Genomic DNA, 21,599 nt, shown 5'->3' with positions numbered 1-21,599 from the left:
TACAAAAATATACAACAGAACATTAAAATGATTGATAAAACACAGTTAAAAGCAGGTATTTAAGAGTATTCAAAAGATAATTAAAGTCAGCAGTGGTTAAAAGGAAGTAAATCACATGCAGCTTCTATGTGTTCAGATGGGCTGGCCCTAACGGAAAAAGTTTTGAGCAGTTGCCTAAAAGAGTACAGTGAGAGCACCTGCCTGGTATCAGTCGGACCTTGGCTGCAGGAGTTGCAGGAAGGAGGCGTACCAGGAGGGAGGGAGGGGAAATGAGGATATACCTAAGCGCAACATCATTAGAAGATAGGGACTAAGGAGTTGTGTTGAAGGCTTCATCAAAAAGTTGTGTTTGGAGGAGGGATTGGAAGGAAAGCAGCGGGGTAGTATCACATAGGTGTTCCAAGATGGAATTCAAGAGGGAAAAGGTGGAGTCATTTAAGCCACAGATCTTTTCAGTTGTTACTAGAAGGTTCACTGCACAATTAACCATGCTCTGCACAAAACATATTTTAACTGATTTTCCAACACATTATCACATTACTAAGGTACCCTTTCACCTCAAAGCAACAGGCAAGCTCACACACATAGGTAAGGCATGCCATCCCCAGGCAAAGAAAGGCCGCTTTTCTTCTTTGCAAACAGCTTGCAATGAAAGTTGCTTGCCACTGACTGGTGGAACAGCAAGGAAAGCATTTATGCAGCTTAACAAAAGCAAAACCCCACTGAGCAAATAACTGTATGTGCACCTTAGTGAAAGCCACATATACTTTTTGATACAGGAACACTTCTCTCAAAAAGGAAAGAGAAAAAGAGAGAGAAAGAAGGGGGGAGCTGCTTTTTAAAATAATGTTCTATCCATTGTTAATGTTCTCATGCTGTTCTTCATAAAGCCAATAATCAGGGAGCACTAATTTTATATTTATGTGCATGTCACGAATTGCTACCATAGGTTTTCAATTACAATTCTAGCCTTTTGGAAAGTTTCTGGCATTGAAATGGGCCCTTAGGAAGAAACTTTGAAATGCTTTAGAAAAAAGCAATTCCATAGTCACATGATACATCCAAGCACACAATTACCTGCACATGGCAGCTGCCTATTTTTTTATTAAAAACACCGAGAAAGGCCAAGGATGGCAACTTGCTCCCATAAAGCATAGCTGGTGAGATGGGTGAAAAATCCTCAAGTGCCACCAAGCATAGCTTTGAATTTGGATTGCATACTTGTGTGATCATTAATGAAATGTTGAAAATGAAATACAGCCATTATCTAGAAGGTACATTCAGTTCAACAATGCAGCTTTTTCATCCAATTTACAGATGCAGAAAATAGAAAAACTTAATGTAGGCGTCTCTAGCAAACATGATGAGTTACTTACGCTATCTATTAAATGTTTATTAAAAAGGAGCACTTCATAATTAACATTACAGTTCCGATTCAACAATCGAGGATGTAGCCACTCGAAACTAAAGTGAAATTATGTACTTGCTTCACAACACAGTCACTTCCACAATGGCATCCAAAAAGTTCCACATAATAGACTTTCCGTCAATGTACAAGACGAAGTTCAAATTGCATGCTTGCCTCTCCCAGAGAGCCCTTAATTAAGCACCTTGGGGCTATCATTATAAGTAAGGATATGCTACAGTTATGCAAAGACACATATGTGGTTGGAGAGACATCATTTAGGAACAACATGTGTCCCACGGGGAATTTTTCCGAAGCACAATCTGGCAAAGCAGCAGGGGAGAATCTTTGGCCTCCCCATGTGACCTACCTTAGGCGCTCTGGCATGTTTCCCGCATCGAGCATCTTTGACAAGGCTGATATCCAGCAGCTCCGATTCCTGCACCTGATGAGACAAGAAGGGGAGAGGGGAGATGTGTTTTGCTGCATTAGGTCATTCCATCATTTACACTGCAGTTTTCCATATGAAGGTCTTTACAAGCATTCCCACTCTAAATTAAAATAAAGGAAGAAAGAAAGCTGTCTTATACCACTGGCCCATCATTGTGAGTCTTCCCAAATCATGGTAAGATTTTGCTTTTTAGAGACCAGGAGACCTACTTGAGCTGCAGACTTGGAAGCTAGTGGCATCAAGGAAAAGTCCAGGTTCACTTTTCCATCCCTGACTGCCATGATCCTCCTCTACACTATGGTGCAGTCACGAGGGGGCAGGGCCTCCTCCACCAGCGAACCAATCAAAGCCAGCTCTCTGGCTCCCCTGGGTGGAGCCTAGGGGTGGACTTGACTGGAGACTTTTCTGGTCAAGTCCACACCGGGAGTGTAACAAGGAGGCCCACATCGGCTTCCGCCCTTCACCCAGTTTTCTCCTTTGAGGCTTCTCCACCTACCCACTACTTATAAGTAAATGGTTAAGTGAAGAGGAATCTCCTTTAGAGGAAAATTCCACCAGCAGCATTGTTATGGACATGGATCAGTCCCTGTTTCTCATGACCATGGAAGAATATTACCCACAGATTGGCCTAGGTTCTGCGAGGTTTCCACCTATCTCCCTTTCTACTATGTCACAACTTTGCAATGGCAGCAAACACATTGAGCTGGGTCCTTAGAAGGGAGGAGAGAGGCATCTGGCTGCATCCCAATGGGGAAGCCCTTTATGGTATAGCTCATGGCCTCGGTCCTGTATACCTGAAGGAGCGTCTCCACCCCCATTGTTCAGCCCAGACACTAAGGTCCAGCGCCGAGGGCCTTCTGGCAGTTCCCTCACTGCGAGAAGTGAGGTTACAGGGAACCAGGCAGAGGGCCTTCTCAGTAGTGGTGCCGGCCCTGTGGAATGTCCTCCCCTCAGATGTCAAGGCAATAAGCAATTATCTTACTTTTAAAAGACACCTGAAGGCAGCCCTGTTTAGGGAAGTTTTTAATGTTTAATGTTGTATTGTGTTTTTAATATTCGGTTGGAAGCCACCCAGAGTGGCTGGGGAAACCCAGCCAGATGGGTGGGTTATAAATAATAAATGGTTGTTGTTGTTGCCGTCGTCGTCATCATCATCATCATTAAGGTGTGACATGCTCCATCCAGAAGCCCAGCTCAAGGGTTGTTGGGACATAGCACCCACTACCAGGTTGACTGCAAATGCCTCACTGGGAATTGTTTATGGCATGATGAACCCTATCATTAGGCAAACCCTTACTAGTCTGCCAGAGAACTGACCAGCAATCGGGCTGCTCAGTCTTCAAATCCATGCCCTTATGCCCATGACAAACCTATAGTCCGTTATCAATCAAAGCCAAACCCTACGCCAAAGGATAAATGGACACAAATCTGACATCAGGAACCACAAGACAGAGAAACCAGTAGGACAACACTTCAATCTCCCAGGACATTCTATACAAGATCTCAAAGCAGCTGTTTTATTACAGAAAAATTTCAGAAACAGACTGGAAAGAGAAGTTGCTGAATTGCAACTCATTAGCAAGCTTAAAACCATGGAGCCACCTGGAATGAACAAAGACATAGGATTCTTATCTCATTATACATGATCAAGCTTTCCTTAGCACCTCAGCCCTTGCTTTTCCCCCGCAAGACCAATTGCAGTCATTAACAGTCGTTAACAGTCATCAACAGGTTTACCACTCCTATCAGCCCATCACCCATTCCCATCACCCCCACCCTCTGAATATACATAAGGGTCTGGTGGCTTCTGTTTCAGTGTATCTGATGAAGTGTGCATGCACACGAAAGCTCATGCCAAAAAAAAACAAAACTTAGTTGGTCTTTAAGGTGCTACTGAAGGAATCACTCAATGCAGTTATGGCTTTATTTTACCCCATATTTGTTTTGTTTTGTACCCCTCCCCACTTCACTGTGTGTACGTCCGCAGCTCATGATAGATACACAAACACCTGTTCTACATGGGCTGGAAGAAATAGAAACAGCTAAGAGTGGAAGCAGATATACATCACACGGCACGTATCCATCTTACATCACCAGTGTGTCCTTCTCAACTACTTAGCGCTCTACTTCATGAGCCACAGGCAAGCAAGTTTTATGAGACTTGGCAGCATCTACTGTGTTTCTCCTGTGGATACGATTTGTATTTAGAGCAAATAAGCTGCACTAATTGTCTGTATTACCATAAAAGTTGCTCAGTTGCATAAACACTGCCAATGCTGGATTATTACAGTATACCACAACATGTTAGATTTAAATCTATCTCTGATCCTTGGAAAGCTACTGAATTAATGAGAAATCCACATAGCTGCATAGGACCCCACAAATGAGCATACTTTCCCCCTTATCAATACTGTTAACAATTTTGGGGGCTAGGGGTGGGAAGGAAACTGATATGCCATGTTTGGAGGTAGCTTTTGAAACTAATTTGATATACAGATTAGTGGATTTATATATTATATGGGGAAAGGGGACAGAAAGCAAGCAGGGACCATTGCTCAGTGGCACAGCAGATGCTTTGCATGCAAAATATTCCAGGTTCAGCAGCTCCACTTAAACAGGACTTCAGGCAGTCAAAAACTACCCACTACCAGGAAAAGTAAACGGACTTCAGAGAGGAATCAATGATCTGTCTCAATATAATACATGGGCACAGACTGAATGTTCCCCCTTAAAACTCATTAAGAATAATTAGATCATTAGACCGCTGTACAAAAAATTCCTCCTACATAGTACCACAATGTGACACTCATATTTTGGAGAAGAGTGGCATTCCGTATCAGTCACCAATTTCCAAAAATTTGTGTTCTCACGAGTCTCCAATGCTTGTGTCAATTCCAAACAATATTCTTTAATAAAGGTCTCCTTATGTCTCATCAGCTATTTATGAGTACTGAATTTCAGAACGGGGACAGGAACTTTCCTTAGATTAGCTCTCCAAACAAAATTAAATCACTTCCTAAGTTTTTCTTCTACATTGAACACAATCGTTATCAAACCATGCCCAATAAATAACATGTATTTGCCCACAACCTGCACCCCTGTAGAATCTCTGTTACAGTGTGATATGCTTGAATGCCAAGAGGACCACACATGAATCTAGAAATGGCTTGCCAGGTGTGGCAGAGGTGCTACACTGGCTTCCTGGCAAGTGGGTTGCTGCCAATGACCAGGAGGGAGAGAGGCAGTGGGGGGGGTGGCACAGTAGAATGGCACTGCTGGAGTCAAGCCTTGCCCCTCTCTCCCAGTAAGCAACACCAACCCACCTGCTGGGAAGCTACCACAGTAACTTTGCCCTACCTGGTGAGTCAAAATATATGATGGGAACGTACTAGGTATCACACAATTCACAATTATCTCTTTATACCATATATGGAGGACCCATGCCCTTCTTCCAAATGTTGACTGAACTACAACTCGCATCAGCACCTGCAAGCATACACAAGGGTGATGAGAGTTGTAGTTCAGCAACATGTGGAAGGCCAAACATTCCCCCAACCTTTGATTATGATGTATTCAAGCTCGTGTTCACTTGAAATAGTTTATCACATAACAAACCTATCAAAATCGCTCCTTATTTCTTCCAACTCATACTAAAGCCACAGCGCCTTGTCTTCCAGTAGCTAGTACAGCTTTTTGCTGACATGGGATTTGAGATGTCAATGATGGGCTAAAAATAAAACTGCAATTGACAGCTATCCAGGCTCTGATCACATCCAGGTAACACAGCAAGATATGTAAATTTAAAATATAACAACAACCAACCCAGCCAATAAAATAGCTGAGGTGTAGAAAGACTTCATTCTAAAACTGAAAGTTTGTTGTCCACACATCTGTGCAGATCTCTCTACCTCTCCTCTCTCTCGTCTATCTACTTTCCCCATTTTCTTCTTCTTTTTCTTTGTACTTACCCCTTATTTATTTCTTTATTACTGTTGGGGAATTTTTGTTGAAAATTTGTGTCGTTTTACTGACTACCTTGTATACATTTTTGGTGGAGTGGGGAATTACCATATTTTTCCGTCTATAAGATGGCCCCATGTATAAGACGCCCCCAAATTTTGGACATTATTTTTTAGGGGGGGAACCTAGTCTTATACATGGAAAAATATGGTAATTGGATTTTTTTCCCCAATACAAAATGTTTGTGAAATCTGTGACTGTTTATGACATGTTAGCATATGTGGCTTTATAAACCTACATCAGTCCTGGCTACACAACAGCACAGAGAAAAACAGCAAAATAGATGGCAATTGCAAGGACACCAGGGGGTTCCTTTTCTTATAAATGGCAGCAAAGATGAGGCATTCTATTAATGTTGAAAGAGGTAACGCTGATCCTATACCACTCTTCCCCCGCCCTAAGAAGAAGAAAAGGTCCAAATATTTGTACTGCAACACACGCTCTGTTATATAAAGGAAGAGGTGGTGAAACACTGAATTCCAAATGTGGTTTAAAAATAAAGGCTTCCACTGTACATTGCAGAGTGGAGGGGGAAAGCAAGAGAGGAAGCGTCATTGATGCCTTCACAGCTTCAGTTGGCCAGAAAGACTTTTGCCTGCAAACTAAAGAGCCACTGCCCGTCAGAGCAGACAATACTGGACTAGAGGACCAGTGCGTCTAGCTCAATATAAGGTAGCATCAAATGACCAAGAGGCTTATCTCATTGCTGGCCCATTTTCATGAAGGGTAAGCAACATTAGAGCCAACCTTCCATGGAGACTGCTCTCCCACTAGGGACAAAAAGCCCTATTCACTCTATTCTTTTGCTCTAACAAAACAATGTTCCACATCATTTTCTCAGAATAATACACTTTAAACTTTAAACCAACGACTCGAGGAGCTCTTAACAAAACAGAAAAGCAATCCAATAAAAATAATTAAAGTTGTTGTTAATTCCAATTCCATTGCATTAAGATCAGCGGGATGCACTTCGTTCCAACGTGTGCTCCCATTCACAAATAGCATGGCTTGCCAATACAGCATAAGATGCATCACTTTTGTGGGGCTGCTGTTTTTGTGGAGAGAGGAAAAGGCAAAGCACAGGTATCCAAGGCACTCTGTAGACGCCCCGTGGACAACCAGTAGGATGGGTAGGCAAAGCAGAAACACATTGGAAATAAAGGGCCAAGTCCTCCATCATGCATGACCTTAAGCCAGGAGTAAGAAACCTGTGGTCCTCCAGGGTGACCCTAGGCCATGCTGGGAGTGCAACAACACTTGAGAGGCTGCTGGTTCCCCACCTCTGGTACAAATGCAGCAAATGGGATCCTCATTACTTTCTTCAAATAAACCTTTACTCACAAGGTTCAGTTAGATATTTATCTTTCCCCTACAAGAGCATTGTACAGTGCAGCCACGTCCCTGTCAAATCCTGGCTTTTCTTTCTGACAGACTACCTGGCTCTACGGCCAGGCTGGGTGGTGCAGGGCGCCACGGCGCCGGCCCGCCAGGGGGGGGGGCATGCAGCTGTGCCTGTCCACCCGCCGGCCGCTCCGCCATGCAGCAGCGCCCTCGGCAACCGCGCTGCGCGCTGAGCCCGGCCGCCCATCGCACTGGAAAATGGGGTGGCGGTGGCGGCGGAGGGATCTGTCGCACCACGGCGCCAGGGCGCCAAAGGTGCTTAAGACGGCCCTGCTACCTACACAGCCATTATGTGAGCTGGTTACTTCTTGCAGTGTAATATCACTAAAGCCACCCATGGTCTTCCTTCTACTATTCACGTGGTGAGAAGCGGGCTCTGCTACACAGAGATGCTGAAAAGCTTAAGGAGCACCTTGCTGGATGAGGCCAAAGGTCCGGTTCATCTAGCATCCTGTTCTCAAAGTGGTCAACCAGATGCCTATGGGAAGCCACCAAGGAGGACATGAGCAGAATACCACTTTCCCCACTTGTGATTCCCAGCAGCTGGTTTTCAGGAGTACACTGCCTTCGACAGTGAAGGGAGAACATAGCAACCTTGTATATTAACCACTGATAACATTATCCTCTATGAATTTGTCTAATTCTCTTTTAAAGCCATATAAGTAGGTGGCCATTACTTTGTGGGGTTTAATTCCATAGAAGGGAAGAAGCAACGGCTTATAGATTAAACGGACCTTTCCCCTCATGAAGATCAAAAGCATTGATTTTTCTACATGTGCTGCTTGTTTGTAATACCATTTCCTAGCCATTTCCACTCTGCAATTTAGTCTGGGCTCAGTAGGACAATTCAGATTGTGTCACATCCCAGGTTTTATGGGGGAAAGGCCACTATGAGTCCTCCACTTATCTGTGCTTCATATATCAAAATGAAAGCCCTACTGTTCACCTCTGTGTCTACATATTGGAACTAAGCAATATAGTTATTGCCTTGTTTATGGTGAACAGGGGGACAGAGAACTCATCCTCCAGTGGTACAACTCATATTCTCTGAAACGTAATAGCTGAAGCAAGTGTATTATGCAATGCAAGTAGCCCAGGACCACATCACTCTAGCTTGCTGGCCTAAGCAGCATCTCTGATTAAAACTGCTACTTAAAAAAAATGCACCCCATTGCAATATTTGTGACAGCATATCTAAGAAAGATAACATGGGATGTATTTGAATGTAAAAAAGGATGGTACGACTTGAAAAAAGACAATGCACATGTTTTGTGAACATGAAAAAAAGAAAATGACACACATCTTGAGTTTCACTTGAATGCCTCATTTCCAGCATGTTGGCTTTACACATACATATGCTCTGGGAACTTTTGATAACCAATTCTCTTGTCTCTGCTGACACAGGCATTAATTGCATTCATCCAGGTGCCATTTCGTTGCATGGTCTATTATGCAGAACTGACATCCATACCTGTGGGCAATTGATTCAAGAGTGATTTAGGCATATGACTTTACTTTTCAGTAAACTGTGGACAATTGATTCCAGAATGATTTAGGCATATGACTTTACATTTTAGTAAAGAAAAAGGCAGCTATTTGAAGGAGAATTAAGTTGTCACAATGTAAGTCATCTGTTCAGAGAGATTTCACACAACTCTGTCATCATTAGGCATCTTAGAGGGGAACTGAGAGAGTGGCATATAGATGACAACCGTCTCTTTGTGCCAAACTCAGCCTCACATTTATCCATTAGAAAACCATTATGAACAAAGGAAATACCGTATTTTTCGCTCCATAGGACGCACCTGACCATAGGATGCACCTAGTTTTTAGAGGAGGAAAACAAGAAAAAATATTTTGCTTTATTGAATTGTCCTAGGCATAGCAGCCAACTCCTAGAGGCCTTTGCCGCCCTGCCCCCCATTAAATATTTGAGGAAGCTTATTTTGCAAAGGGGGAAAGCTCTATTTTTTAACGATCAGCTCAAAATTGTGCAGCTTTTTTTGCAAATGGGAAAAGCCCCGGGGAGGGGGGTCAGCTCAGAGTTGTGCATCTTTTTTGCAAAGGCGGAAAGCACCATTTTTAGGATCAGCTCAAAGTTGCTGAGTTTCCTTGCAAAGGGGGAAAATCCTGTTTTTATGGGGTTCAACTCACAGTTCTGCAGCTTCTCTAAGAAAGGGACCCATTTCTACAGTTCCCAGACAGATAATCTAATCAACCAGTCACATGTCTCCCTCTGCAGACAACAACTGAGGCCTAGGCAAGGGGCCGGGAGGGGCCGGGAAGAGAGCTAGCTCCCTTATCTCCCTCCCTGATCTCTTGCAATGAGCTAATGAGCGGGTTCCTTTCTCTTTCCCTCTTGTTACCCTTTAGCTCTTTCTTTTTTTAAAAAAAGCATGACCTTTCTTTAGCCCCTGGGCAATTCGGCTCCAGGGACCACGCATTGGCTCCATGGACCATGCATTGGCTCCATAGGATGCACAGACATTTCCTCTTACTTTTTAAGAGGAAAAATGTGTGTCTTATGGAACGAAAAATACAGTGCTGTATATTAGAAGTTGTCATCCACATATTGTTATGTTTGCATTTGTGACGTTCACAAGCAATGTTTTTTTAAAGATTACTTTTTTGAAAAATGCTTTGTTCAGTTACAAGTCTCCCTTCAAAATGCCTGAAGAAAGCCTTGTAATCAATAAGACTGGCTAGTTGGGTTTCTGAAGTGAGGTGTATGGAGCAGTGATGGTTTTAAAAAGGCATATGTATGCTTTCAAATTCTGAACAACTGCATTTTAAAGGCACTTATTTACTTACCTATCCTTTGGAATAAAGAACCTAATTTTCAACTTCCAGGGCCTGTGTCTTTTCCATGTCCATATAGCCAGTCCTTTTTTTTCTTAAAAAAATGTTTAGGGGTACTCTCATTTTCCTATTCATATTGAAATATTGCCCCTCAATGAGGCCAAACTTATATTCACAAAATGTTTAGGGGTATGCATACCCCTGCGTCCCCCCAGAAAAAAAACACTGCATATAGCCATTACAAAAAATACAGCTGGTGTTAATAGATTATCCTTTTAGTTGACTTGATTTGGGGTGCCATCTGACGTCACTTTGTGATGAGGTGTGTGGAGTTCAGCCTACCAGGGGGTGACCTACTAAAAGGTTTTGCTCAGTTCCATTTCATCGCTATTTCCCAATGTCCAGATGTGGTTCAGATAATAGCATTTCTAAAATTGACCAGTAACCGACTTTACTCCTTTTCAACCATTGTGAGGCCGTTCAGATATAATTTTGTGAAGATTAATGCCACATGCTCTTACGTTTGCTAGAATTGGCAGAGCACAGTATCTAAGACGATGTGCTGCCAAGGACCGCTTCCATATTTCACCGCAGCCATCAACTCACTAGTCTCTAAGCCTCAGTCCCTGCAGTAAGAGGATAATAATCATGACAGAACCTCACAAGGTTCTTGTAAAGATAGCTGTGATGACGGATGTGTAGCACTCTGTAAAATTGGAACAACAAGGCCCTACCTCACAACTCCCAAGGAAAACCACGGTGGCACTGCATTTATTAAAGACAGAAGAATGTTGTTGAGAGAGAGAGAGATGAGGGGGGAGAGAGAGAGAGGTTATCAGGGTTCAGAACCCTCCTCAGGGTTCAGAACCCTCCTCCTGAGAGCCAGTGTGGTGTAGTGGTTAAGAACGGTAGACTCATAATCTGGTGAACCGGGTTCGCGTCCCCGCTCCTCCACATGGAGCTGCTGGGTGACCTTGGGCTAGTTAAACTTCTCTGAAGTCTCTCAGCCTCACTCACCTCACAGAGTGTTTGTTGTGGGAGAGGAAGGGAAAGGAGATTCCTTTGAGACTCCTTAGGGTAGTGATAAAGCAGGATATCAAATCCAAACTCTTCTTCTTCTTCTTCACCCACCATGTGCAGAGATGTGGAGGAGAACTGCTGTGTGGGAAATGCTCTGTCTGAATTGAGCCCAAAAATCATGAATTTGACTGGCATATTATGTCAAATGACCAGCAGAACATTTCTTGTACATGTGGCTGTGAAGTCCCAGGCTTTTCACCAGAGAATGTGGTTGGAAACTTTTCCACATCACCATCAAATGAATCCCGCAAGCACTAAGAGGAAGCTACCATTATTACCATCGAACAAACTGTACCCCACAACTTTTTGTTGCATATTTCACTTGAATCCCCTATTAGTATTGACAACAATTCCAACAGCAGCAACAACAACAACAACAACAAACTACTTGTGAACTACACTTTCTTGGACCACAAGCTGCAGCTTGAGGAGGATTATTTGAGAAGTATTATTTTCAAGCCCAACAAAGGGAAAGGCATGGATTCATAAGAAGTGAGATGTGACCTTTCTTTGCCACATTTGAGAAATTGATTGTTACAATTGGTGTAAGAACCTGGCTCCTGACTTGTAAGCACAAAGCTATGCATTATTGCATTGTGTTGACTAAAACTCGTTGAATGGCATCTTGTATGCTTTTAAGATGGATTTTTTATTCTTGCAATTTAATTCTCTCCAAACAGCCAAAAAGCAGCATTGTGCTATGTACGGAGGAGGGAAAGCTGAATGGTAGGCATAGAGTGGAGAGTGGGAATTAAAAATGTCTGTAGGCTTAAGATTGGAAGCCTGGAACAAAAGCCAGGATCTAAAATCTGGAAACTATGGAAATCAGAGCTGTTAATAGGGGTCACCTTGTGTTTGATGGCTGCATTAAACTGTTTCTTCTTTTTTATCCGACACAAACCGCTAAGTAAGGAGAATACATGATGTGGAAGGGCAGTGTGTTTAAGCCTCCAAATGGATACAGTTGTTCAGATGAGTGCATATAAAATAGAGAACATGTCTCTATAAATTCAGTTAGCACCGCTTCTTGGCAGCTGCCAGGCCAGTTTGATGAGAACATTTTAAAGCTAATCCTGAGACATGCATATACCCGGAGCTTCAGTCTTGAGGGGAGCTGATATGGAGTAATGGAGATACAAGGAGACCAAGGTTCAAAACTCCACTCAGCCACACGAAGCTCACAGGTGAACTTGGGACAGCCATAAAAATATAGGAAGAGCCTGCTGAATCCAGCTAATGGTCCATCTGAGGTGCAGCATCCTCTTCTTACAATGGCTAACAAGATGCCTGTGGGAAACTTGCAAGCGGGATATATAGAACAACTTGGTAGTGGTTCTTGTAACCAATGTCCTCACTGTGGAAAGTCATGTGGTTCCAGAATTGGCCTCCACAGTCACTTATAGACTCATTGTTAAAACCGTGTTTATGGAAGACAATCTTATTCGGCTATGAGTGATTGCCAAAGAAGAAGAAAGAATTCCTTTGAAAACAATCAGCATGCGGCCAACAACTTTGGTAAAGCAATAACCATGAATTATAAGGCAGACACCTCAAAATCTCTGTGTGGCAACAGTGGCGTAGCATCGCTTGCCGTCACCTGGGGCATGTGCACAGGAATTAGGTGAGGCGCACGAGCATAGGCGTTGGGCGAGGGGGCATGGAGGGTGAATGGAGCCTGCCAGCCCAACCCTCTCCTCCAATGCTCCAGAGTGAGCCCACTCCCACCAAAGCCAAGTGAGGCTGTGCTGAGCTGCCTGCCCATCCATGCGGGGGGGGGGGGAGCCCAGCTGGCCAATGCAGCCCTTGGCAGGCGGATCCTCCCGATGTGGTTGACATCCGTGGAGAGGAACACCTGGACTGTGCACCCTCAAAAATTGTGCACCAGGGGCCATGATCCCCCGGCACCTCTCACATAATGCACCTGCATGGCAAGCCATGGGTATGCATCTGAGAATCTTTATCACCTATGATCACTTACACCTGCTGTTACAGCCTCAGTGAACTTGAGCCACTTTCAGATTCAGGGGAGGCAGAGAAAAATCCTGTTAACCCGTGAGTCAGACACAGCAGGGCCATGGCATTGTCAGCATCCCCATCTCAAGATAGCCATGATGCAACACATCAAAAATCAACCCAACAGGGTCCCACTAGAAGTCAGGTTCACTCAAGGGGAAAACCCAGAACAAAACAGGCACCGAGACCAGCTTTTTCCATTTCCTTCTACCTTTGGAAGCGTATGATTTTCTAAGCACATCTCATCACTTTGGGGAGTTGATAAGACATGGTGAAGGGAGTGAAACCAAAGCTAACAATGAAAATCTCTGTTTGAGGACAGATCAGATATCACAGAATCATAGATTTGTAGAGTTGGAAGGGACCCTGAGGACCATCTGGTCCAACCCCCTGAAATGCAGGGATATGCAGCTGTTCTATACAGATCCAACCTGCAATGTTGGCGTTAGCAGCACTATGCTCAGCAAACTTTTTCAGCAGGGGGCCGGTCCACTGTCCCTCAGACCTTGTGGAGGGCCGGACTATATTTTGAAAAAATCAGTATGAACGAATTCCTATGCCCCACAAATAACCCAGAGATGCATTTTAAATAAAAGCACACATTCTACTCATGTTAAAACATGCTGATTCCCAGACCGTCCGTGGGCCAGATTTAGAAGGCGATTGGGCCGCATCTGGGCCCCGGGCCTTAGTTTGGGGTTCACCGCTCTAACCAACTGAGCTATCCAGGGTCACCATCAAGTTCATATAACATTAAGCACATCTAGTTAAGTACATTGAGCTGGTCACATCACACTCACAGAAATCACTTAGAAGGTACCTGCACTCCCCCCCCCCACACACACAACTTTTTCCTAGGAGGGCTAAAGGCTTTCTTTAAAGAAGAAGAAAGGAATCTCAAGGTCTCAGGCACCTGCCCTAGGGCACTAGAGAAAGTCTGTGCTGCCAGGCTGCAGATCAAAGTCCACTGGCCTTAAAACTATGATCCATCAAGGAATTGCACTCATCACTGTAGTCCAGCCAGAAATATAACACTGACTATGGATACAACTGACCCTTGGGGGACCAATTTCTTTTTCTCTTATTGAAATTCCATTTTCTAGTTTGCAGTAAACACTTGCACGATTTTAGAAACCTGAAGGGAACACCCTGAGCAGAAGGTAAATGCACGACACATTATGTTCGTTCTATTAAATAATATCCCAACACCTACCAAGATTATATATATCTTAAGTTAATTTTCAAGGGAATGGGGGGGGTGTAGCTACATCTGCTGTTAAGGAGGTGCTATGGAAAAATCTCAGCCAGTGTTCCCAACCCCAAAAATCAAAGATGCAAGCTCATGACTAAGCAAAAACAAAAAACAAAGCCATAAGCCAGTGATGGCGAACCTATGACACGCGTGCCAGACGTGACACGCAGAGCCCTCCCTGCTGGCACGCGCCCCACCGGCCCATTCGCGCTGTTGTTGTTGTCCCCACCCCCATTTGTTCTCCCACTCCTCCTCACGCTACAGCTTGTCGCAGCTGTTAAAACCCGGGTCCTTTGTTGTTGTTGTTGTTGGTAGCCAGAGATTGTTTTTTAAACCCTTTCTGTGATGTTTTTTTTCTGGCGCTTTGGCAGACGATGATTGGGTGTAACAGCGTTCATTTTTAACCCGTTCTGTGCTGGGGTTTTTTGGCGCTTTGGCAGACTATGTTGGTGCTGCGTGTTAGTTCCAGCGAAGGTATTATTGGTCATTTATTTCTGTTCTCTCCCCCCCCCAAAAAAGTGCAGCAGCTTTGGGGCACCCCCCCCCAAAAAAAACCTCCAAAACTTTGGTCAGCAGCTCCCCCCAAAAAGCTCAACAACTCTGGGCACTTCGTAATAAATAAGGGTTTTTTTTGTTTGGTTTGGTTAAATAATTAGTTTTTGGTTTATTAAATACAGTTATATATTACAATTATACATTTTTGTTATTTAAACTATAAATATCACGAAATTATGGGGTTCCCCCCCTAAAGTGACATACCACCCGAGTTATGCTCGGTTTTTTGGTGAATTTTGACACACCAAGCTCAAAAGGTTGCCCATCACTGCCATAAGCCATGATACAACCATATGCCATTATCTGACTGCATCTCTAAAATACTAGCCAATGTCATGTTCTCTGGGTCTGGTTCTCTGTATCCCATTTCTAAGCATCTCTATTTGCTTGTACAAGCAGCATTTGCCCACTAATTGTAGTAGCAACTGAGGCCAGTATAATCCAGCTTCTATCAATATCATTCTGAGATCTTTCATTGATGTACATGGTACATGGGTAACATTCAGCTATGAGGCCACGCTTCTCCTGAAGTTGCTACCTGATCAAATATGGATATTGCAGAATTAAGCAAGAAATATGCTAGGGCTATAACATTAAATTCACTAACTAGGAAGCAAACCCCCACTGAGTGCAACGGGTATGTACTTCTGAATAAACTTGCCTAAGATTGTGGTGCACGCTTGCCAATTTATCTAATTCTGAATGAACAGTTCTCACAACCTTTAGCTTGCTGATTCACATTTGAGAAAATTTTGCTGCCAGGGGATTGTTTCGTCTCCACTTAACAATAGGGGAAAATCTCTCTCAAAGAGTAAACTCCTGCTTCAAAGATCAAATGCTACTTATCAAATATGACACTTCCTGTCTAGCTACGATAGGAAGCCACTTGCTACAGTTTGCCAAGTTCTATTTGAGATTTCTAAAGGAATTCTGAACCTTCCTTTTATCCATTCCAGGCTTTGCATCCGCTGTTCCACTTGCTTTGTTGTAAGCAGCATATCGTTGCCAGACCCTGAAGTGCTTTCAAAATAAGCCAAACATGTTGACATGCAAGAGCAAAGAAGAAAAACGGTTTCGGCAGCTTTACTTCCAGGAGACAATTGCTGGAAAAAGTTACTTTTCAGAGTTATCCTAGTTTGTGGTGGAAATTTTACAATCATAATCAGCATGCTGCTGGATGAAACTTCCTAATCTGAAGCCATTTTTAACTACAAGGGAACAAAAAGCACCCTTCAACACCACCAAGATGATGGATGGGACACACAGGACTAGACAAATTGGAAATTTTCTGCCTCCAAATGAAACCGTAATGGAAACAATCACAAAAAAGATCGAGTGATACAATCAACCAACATTCCTCTAATGATTTACAGAGAATGATTTTCCTTTATTCCTTTTTGCAATAGACCATTGTAAATGAACCCATTTCCACCACCCCCCAAAAGAGTCATAAACTAGGCCCATAAAACTACCAATACCTAGACATAGGTATAAGGAGCTGTAGAGAACACTTCCCACTTTCATCCAGAGGCAAATCTCAAGGAAAGAAACTATGCTTGTGCAAAGTGGGGGGGGGGGTTGTAGTTGTTGTTACAATGTGGAAAGGGGGGTTTCTTTGTTGGCTATTTGTTCTTTTAAAATAATATCTTTGTACTGCAGGAAATAATATAATGAATGCATTCTTGACATTAATGAATATTATTGTTTCACGCCACCACAATCTCCGAGCGGTGCAAGATTCCAGGGGTTCCAGGTGCTTACCCAGGGTTTATATTTCTTTTGGAATGAGGCACAGTGCAGACTGTGGTGTCTTTATGATATGTGGCTTATTTACGCGTATATTCAACCTGAGCCTATGATGGCAAGGTTCACAGCATTAACACGCCAAAAGGGTCTTGTTTCTCCCATAGCCGCAGCCTTGGATTCAAGGAGAAATCAAGCATGGCACTGTCTCTCTATCATCTCCCTGCTTGCTGGTATACATCTGGCCCAGATCACTACAGATGTTTGGAAATGTTTACATTCCATCATTGCATTCATTCATTTTCAAGGTGCATCATTGTGCCAGCTTGTCAATGCAATTTACAGGAGGCTGTAATTATATTGCAAAGTGTCTAGAGGGGTGACAGGATTTTTAGCTAACCTTTGTGGAACTCTCAATTCCCTTCCCCCATTAAAAAATCAAACCAGACTCTAGAATATAACTCTAATCAACTCATCCCTTATTCTGGATCTTATTTATCTCAGAGACCAATTTGCAGTGAACAATCAATTATAATAATTGTTACCAGCAAATAAAAGATGCAATCAGCATGATGAGCCTAGCTTCATAAATTTATCTGTGTTGAGGGGCAACCTCAAGAATTCTTAATAGTGTTATCAAGCCTGGAAAGGGCTGGCTCTACTATTAGATATACTGAGGCGATCACTTCAGGTGGCAGGTGCTGGAGGACAGCGCTCCATTCTGCTGGAGGCCAGTATACCATGTGCCACACAGCCTGTTCTGCAACCCCTAAATTAGCCTACCAATAATATGGGTTTTCAAGAAAAAAAATGGACAGTTGGATGTCCTTAAGCATGCTCTCATTTAGCATGTTATCTCTATTTAGGAAACAAAGCGAAAAACTTTGAAATGGCCAAGCTTGTCTAATATAGTATTTGAAGTTGGTTCCATTTACTGTAGCTAATGATCTTATGAAATTAATAATAATAATAATTCATGGGGAAATAAAGCACGGGGGGAATTCTGAAAAAATTTCCACCTGACTTCACTGTAAGGTAAAAGGTAAAGGATCCCTGGATGATTAAGCCCAGTCAAAGGCGACTATGGGGTTGCAGCGACTATGGGGTTGCTTTTAGGCCGAGGGAGCAGGCGTTTGTCCACAGACAGCTTTCTGGGTCATGTGGCCAGCATGACTAAACTGCTTCTGGCACAATGGAACACCGTGACGGAAACCAGAGTGCACGGAAACACCGTTCACCTTCCCTCCACCTATTTATCCACATGCACTGGTGTGCTTTCGAACTGCTAGGTTCGCAGGAGCTGGGACAGAGCAATGGGAGCTCACCCCGTCGGGGGGATTCAAACTGCCAACCTTCTGATTGGCAAGTCCAAGAACCCTCCTCTCAACTGCTGTTGATCTAGTGGAGTACAAGTCTACAAGCCTCTTCCTTCCTGTTTGGTTGGGGGAGGAAAAGAGACACAGCATCCCATTTTTATTCCCAACCATCTCTCCCCCCCCCCCACATACCCTTGGGATTTTTTAAAAGTGTTCTCCATATGAGTATTTTATAGCGTGCGATATGGCCTGTGGCTTAGAAGCTATTGTGATACTCCTAGGTTCTAGACAATGCCGACACAATCCTGAAACTAAATAGATGTTAAATAGATGTTAGAGTATACACTGATAACAAATGGAGCTCGGTGGTTTACAGCACAGCGCCACCCGCGCTTCATTGTAGCAACCTTCCCTTAGGTGCCATGGAGTGTCCTCTTCCACCACCAGTGTTAAAGTATGAATCAGCTGCCTATCTAGTCAGCTTCTGTATGCAAAATAAAGGGTATCATCTTATCCCTTGCCTTAGGCTATGAAATAGCAACTTTGAGTCTGCAGATTTTAATCTCTGTCACCTATTTCATTGGCCCTGGGTAGAATTCAGTGTTGTTGCCCTCTTCCAATCATACACAAGCACGACAGCTTGCCAGATGGAATGATCCCCCTCTGTCTCCCCCCATGCACTATTTTTTGGGGGGGGGGGTTGTTCTTCCAATTCCTCTGAGCCAGTTTCAGGGGACCTTAAGGGAAAGTCCTTATGCAGGGATTCAGATGTTGGGGCTTGTTTGGTGAATCCTACCCCCTGTACAAAATATGGTCTGAAGCTCAACAGCAAAAAAAACTAAGATCATGGCCACTGGTCCCATCACCTCCTGGCAAATAGAAGGGGAAGAAATGGAGGCAGTGAGAGATTTTACTTTCTTGGGTTCCATGATCACCGCAGAAGGTGACAGCAGTCACAAAATTAAAAGACGCCTGCTTCTTGGGAGAAAAGCAATGACAAACCTCAAACCTAGACAGCATCTTAAAAAGCAGAGACATCACCTTGCCAACAAAGGTCCGTATAGTTAAAGCTATGGTTTTCCCAGTAGTGATGTATGGAAGTGAGAGCTGGGCCATAAAGAAGGCAGATCGCCGAAAAATTGATACTTTTGAATTATAGTGCTGGAGGAGACTCTTGAGAGTCCCATGGACTGCAAGAAGATCAAACCTATCCATTCTGAAGGAAATCAGCCCTGAGTGTTCACTGGAAGGACAGATCGTGAAGCTGAGGCTCCAATACTTTGGCCACCTCATGAGAAGAGAAGACTCCCTGGAAAAGACTCTGATGTTGGGAAAGATGGAGGGCACCAGGAGAAGGGGACGACAGAGGACGAGATGGTTGGACAGTGTTCTCAAAGCTACCAACATGAGTCTGACCAAGCTGCGGGAGGCAGTGGAAGACAGAAGTGCTTGGCATGCTCTGGTCCATGGGGTCCCGAAGAGTCGGACACGACTAAACAACAACAACCCCCTGTACCAACGTTGACATTCACTTTTCATTTTCACCTGCAACTGTAGTATTCTCTGTTTAAACTTTTCTCCAACGTGGCACCCGCAAGATGTTTTGTACTGCAACCCGCCTAAAGCCCCAGCCAGTGAAAAGGCTGGTGTAAACTTTACAATGTAAAGTATTGATACTGATTAATATCAATAATTGAATGTGCTGCTTATTGAATATTTTAATGCATCATTGTTCTGGGTGTAGTGTTGTTTCTTTTAATGTTTTTATCTACTGTGCAGGGTTAAAATTCTTGAAGCGCTTAAAAAAATCTGAATTAGTTTACAAAGATGTCAGGAATGCTATCAAAAAAATATAGAGTAAAAGAAATTCAATAGCAGAAATAAGAGATACCAGATTTAAATTTCAGCATCTTGCCAGAATTATACTTGTTCAAAAGAAAAAAGCACAGTCAGTATGGCAATGGGGGGAAAAACTGCTCTAAGATTCTATGTAAGTGGAATTACACTTCAACTTTCATTTTTTTAAAAAAAAATAATAATGATGATGATGGCACCTTCAAAAATATTGGTGTCAAAAGAGCAGTGCAAGGCCCATAGATACACTTGGCAGCAGCACCACTATATTAAAAATATTGATAGGATGTGGCGAAAAACACCAGAGAGATAATAAGTTACAAAATTGGAAAAACCTCACAAGAATTCCTGTTAGAATATGCCAAGAACAGCATAAAGAATGATCACAGGGACCTTGTAAAGAATCTGATAACAGCAGCCGAAGTACCACTCACAAAAATTGGAAGAATAATGACGTACCCACTGCAGAGGTTTAGAGAAGAGGTACATGGCATGTATTGGTGATGGATGCTTCGATGATGAACAACCTCACTCGCTTAAACATTTGCAGAAGATATATCACAATCTCCCTTGGGGGAAAGTGACAGCAGTTCATCCACTAGTGAAATAAAATTAGGCCGTAGACAACTGTTTGGACAATATATGGACATATGAAGCTGCCTGTTGGCTCACGTAGTGTACAGTGACCGACAGTTGTTTTCTATGGTTTCAGGCAGAAGTCCTTGCAGTCTTGCTGCCTATCATCCTTTGCAGTTGGATATGATAAAAACTCAACCTAGAACCTTCTGTAAAGGAAGCAATTACTTTGTCATAAAAGAAGAAACAAGATGGCGCTTGTTAATATGATGCAGCACAGATAAATGAGAATTCCTCCCTTTTTCAAGGGAAGTGGGAAATATTTGCTAGCTGACTTTATAATAATTTGAGACAACAATTTGGAATAACATACAGTGCACCTGTTTGAAGAATTTCTTCATTATGAGCGAGAGAGAAGGCTAAATGGATGTCTAGCAAACCTTCCCCCCCCCCCTTCTAGGGCCTTTTCATGTTGCAAATGGGCCTCCAGAACGGATCCCGTTCACAACAAGAGGTACCACTGAAGTGTTCTTATTTTGATTTTTTATATGTTGTGATTTTTTTTGTGAAACACCCTGAGACCTCTGGGTATAGGGTGGTATATAAATTCAATCAAACAAACAATCAATTAAAGCCTATAAAACACAGCCTTATTCTTCCCATTCCCATCAAGAGGCAGGAAGGGGAAGAAAGAAGCCAGCCCTGTGCTTAGAGCTACCCAAAGTGCTGAACATGGGGCTAACAATGTCCCTTGCAGCGTGGTTCCCACCCAAAGGATTTTGGCTGGTGGACAGGACAATCCAGCTGCCAAGCATGGGATGTCATGTGATCGACAGGTGGGTTCCCCTGCTCAAGAAGCCAATCCTGATAAAGATACGGCCCATAGAGCCAAAAACATTCTCTACCTCAATGCCGGAAATAATCCTAAGAGTTCTTGGGGAAAACAAGTTTCTCCAGGAAATGCACTACCATGGAGAGAGACATCTGCCCAATAACGGTACTTTCATTATGAAAATAAATTTTCTGGAATGCAAAATATTAAAGAAATATTCCTTTAGATTTCAAACCTTTCCCTCCTGCTGTAAATCCTAAGCATTTCTTTGGTCCCTATCCTCAAAGGAACTGAAGTAGCTG

The 21,599-nt window shown here is 43.2% G+C and overlaps 1 protein-coding gene across 3 annotated transcripts in view; it reads right to left on the bottom strand.

The window, feature by feature from the left end:
• The window catches only part of PLCB1 (phospholipase C beta 1), a 426,994-nt gene that overhangs the window by 302,878 nt on the left and 102,517 nt on the right, over positions 1-21,599 (bottom strand). For all 3 annotated transcript variants that reach the window (XM_088665570.1, XM_060272415.2, XM_088665571.1), the window contains exon 3: positions 1,776-1,850. In XM_088665570.1, the coding sequence (XP_088521696.1) occupies positions 1,776-1,850 (75 nt within the window). The remainder of the gene's footprint in view (positions 1-1,775; positions 1,851-21,599) is intronic.

The sequence above is a fragment of the Zootoca vivipara genome, chromosome 3 (genome assembly GCF_965207765.1).
Source record: "Zootoca vivipara chromosome 3, rZooViv2.hap1.1, whole genome shotgun sequence".
NCBI classification, from domain to species: domain Eukaryota; kingdom Metazoa; phylum Chordata; class Lepidosauria; order Squamata; family Lacertidae; genus Zootoca; species Zootoca vivipara.
This window is presented reverse-complemented; position numbering and strand designations above follow the sequence as displayed.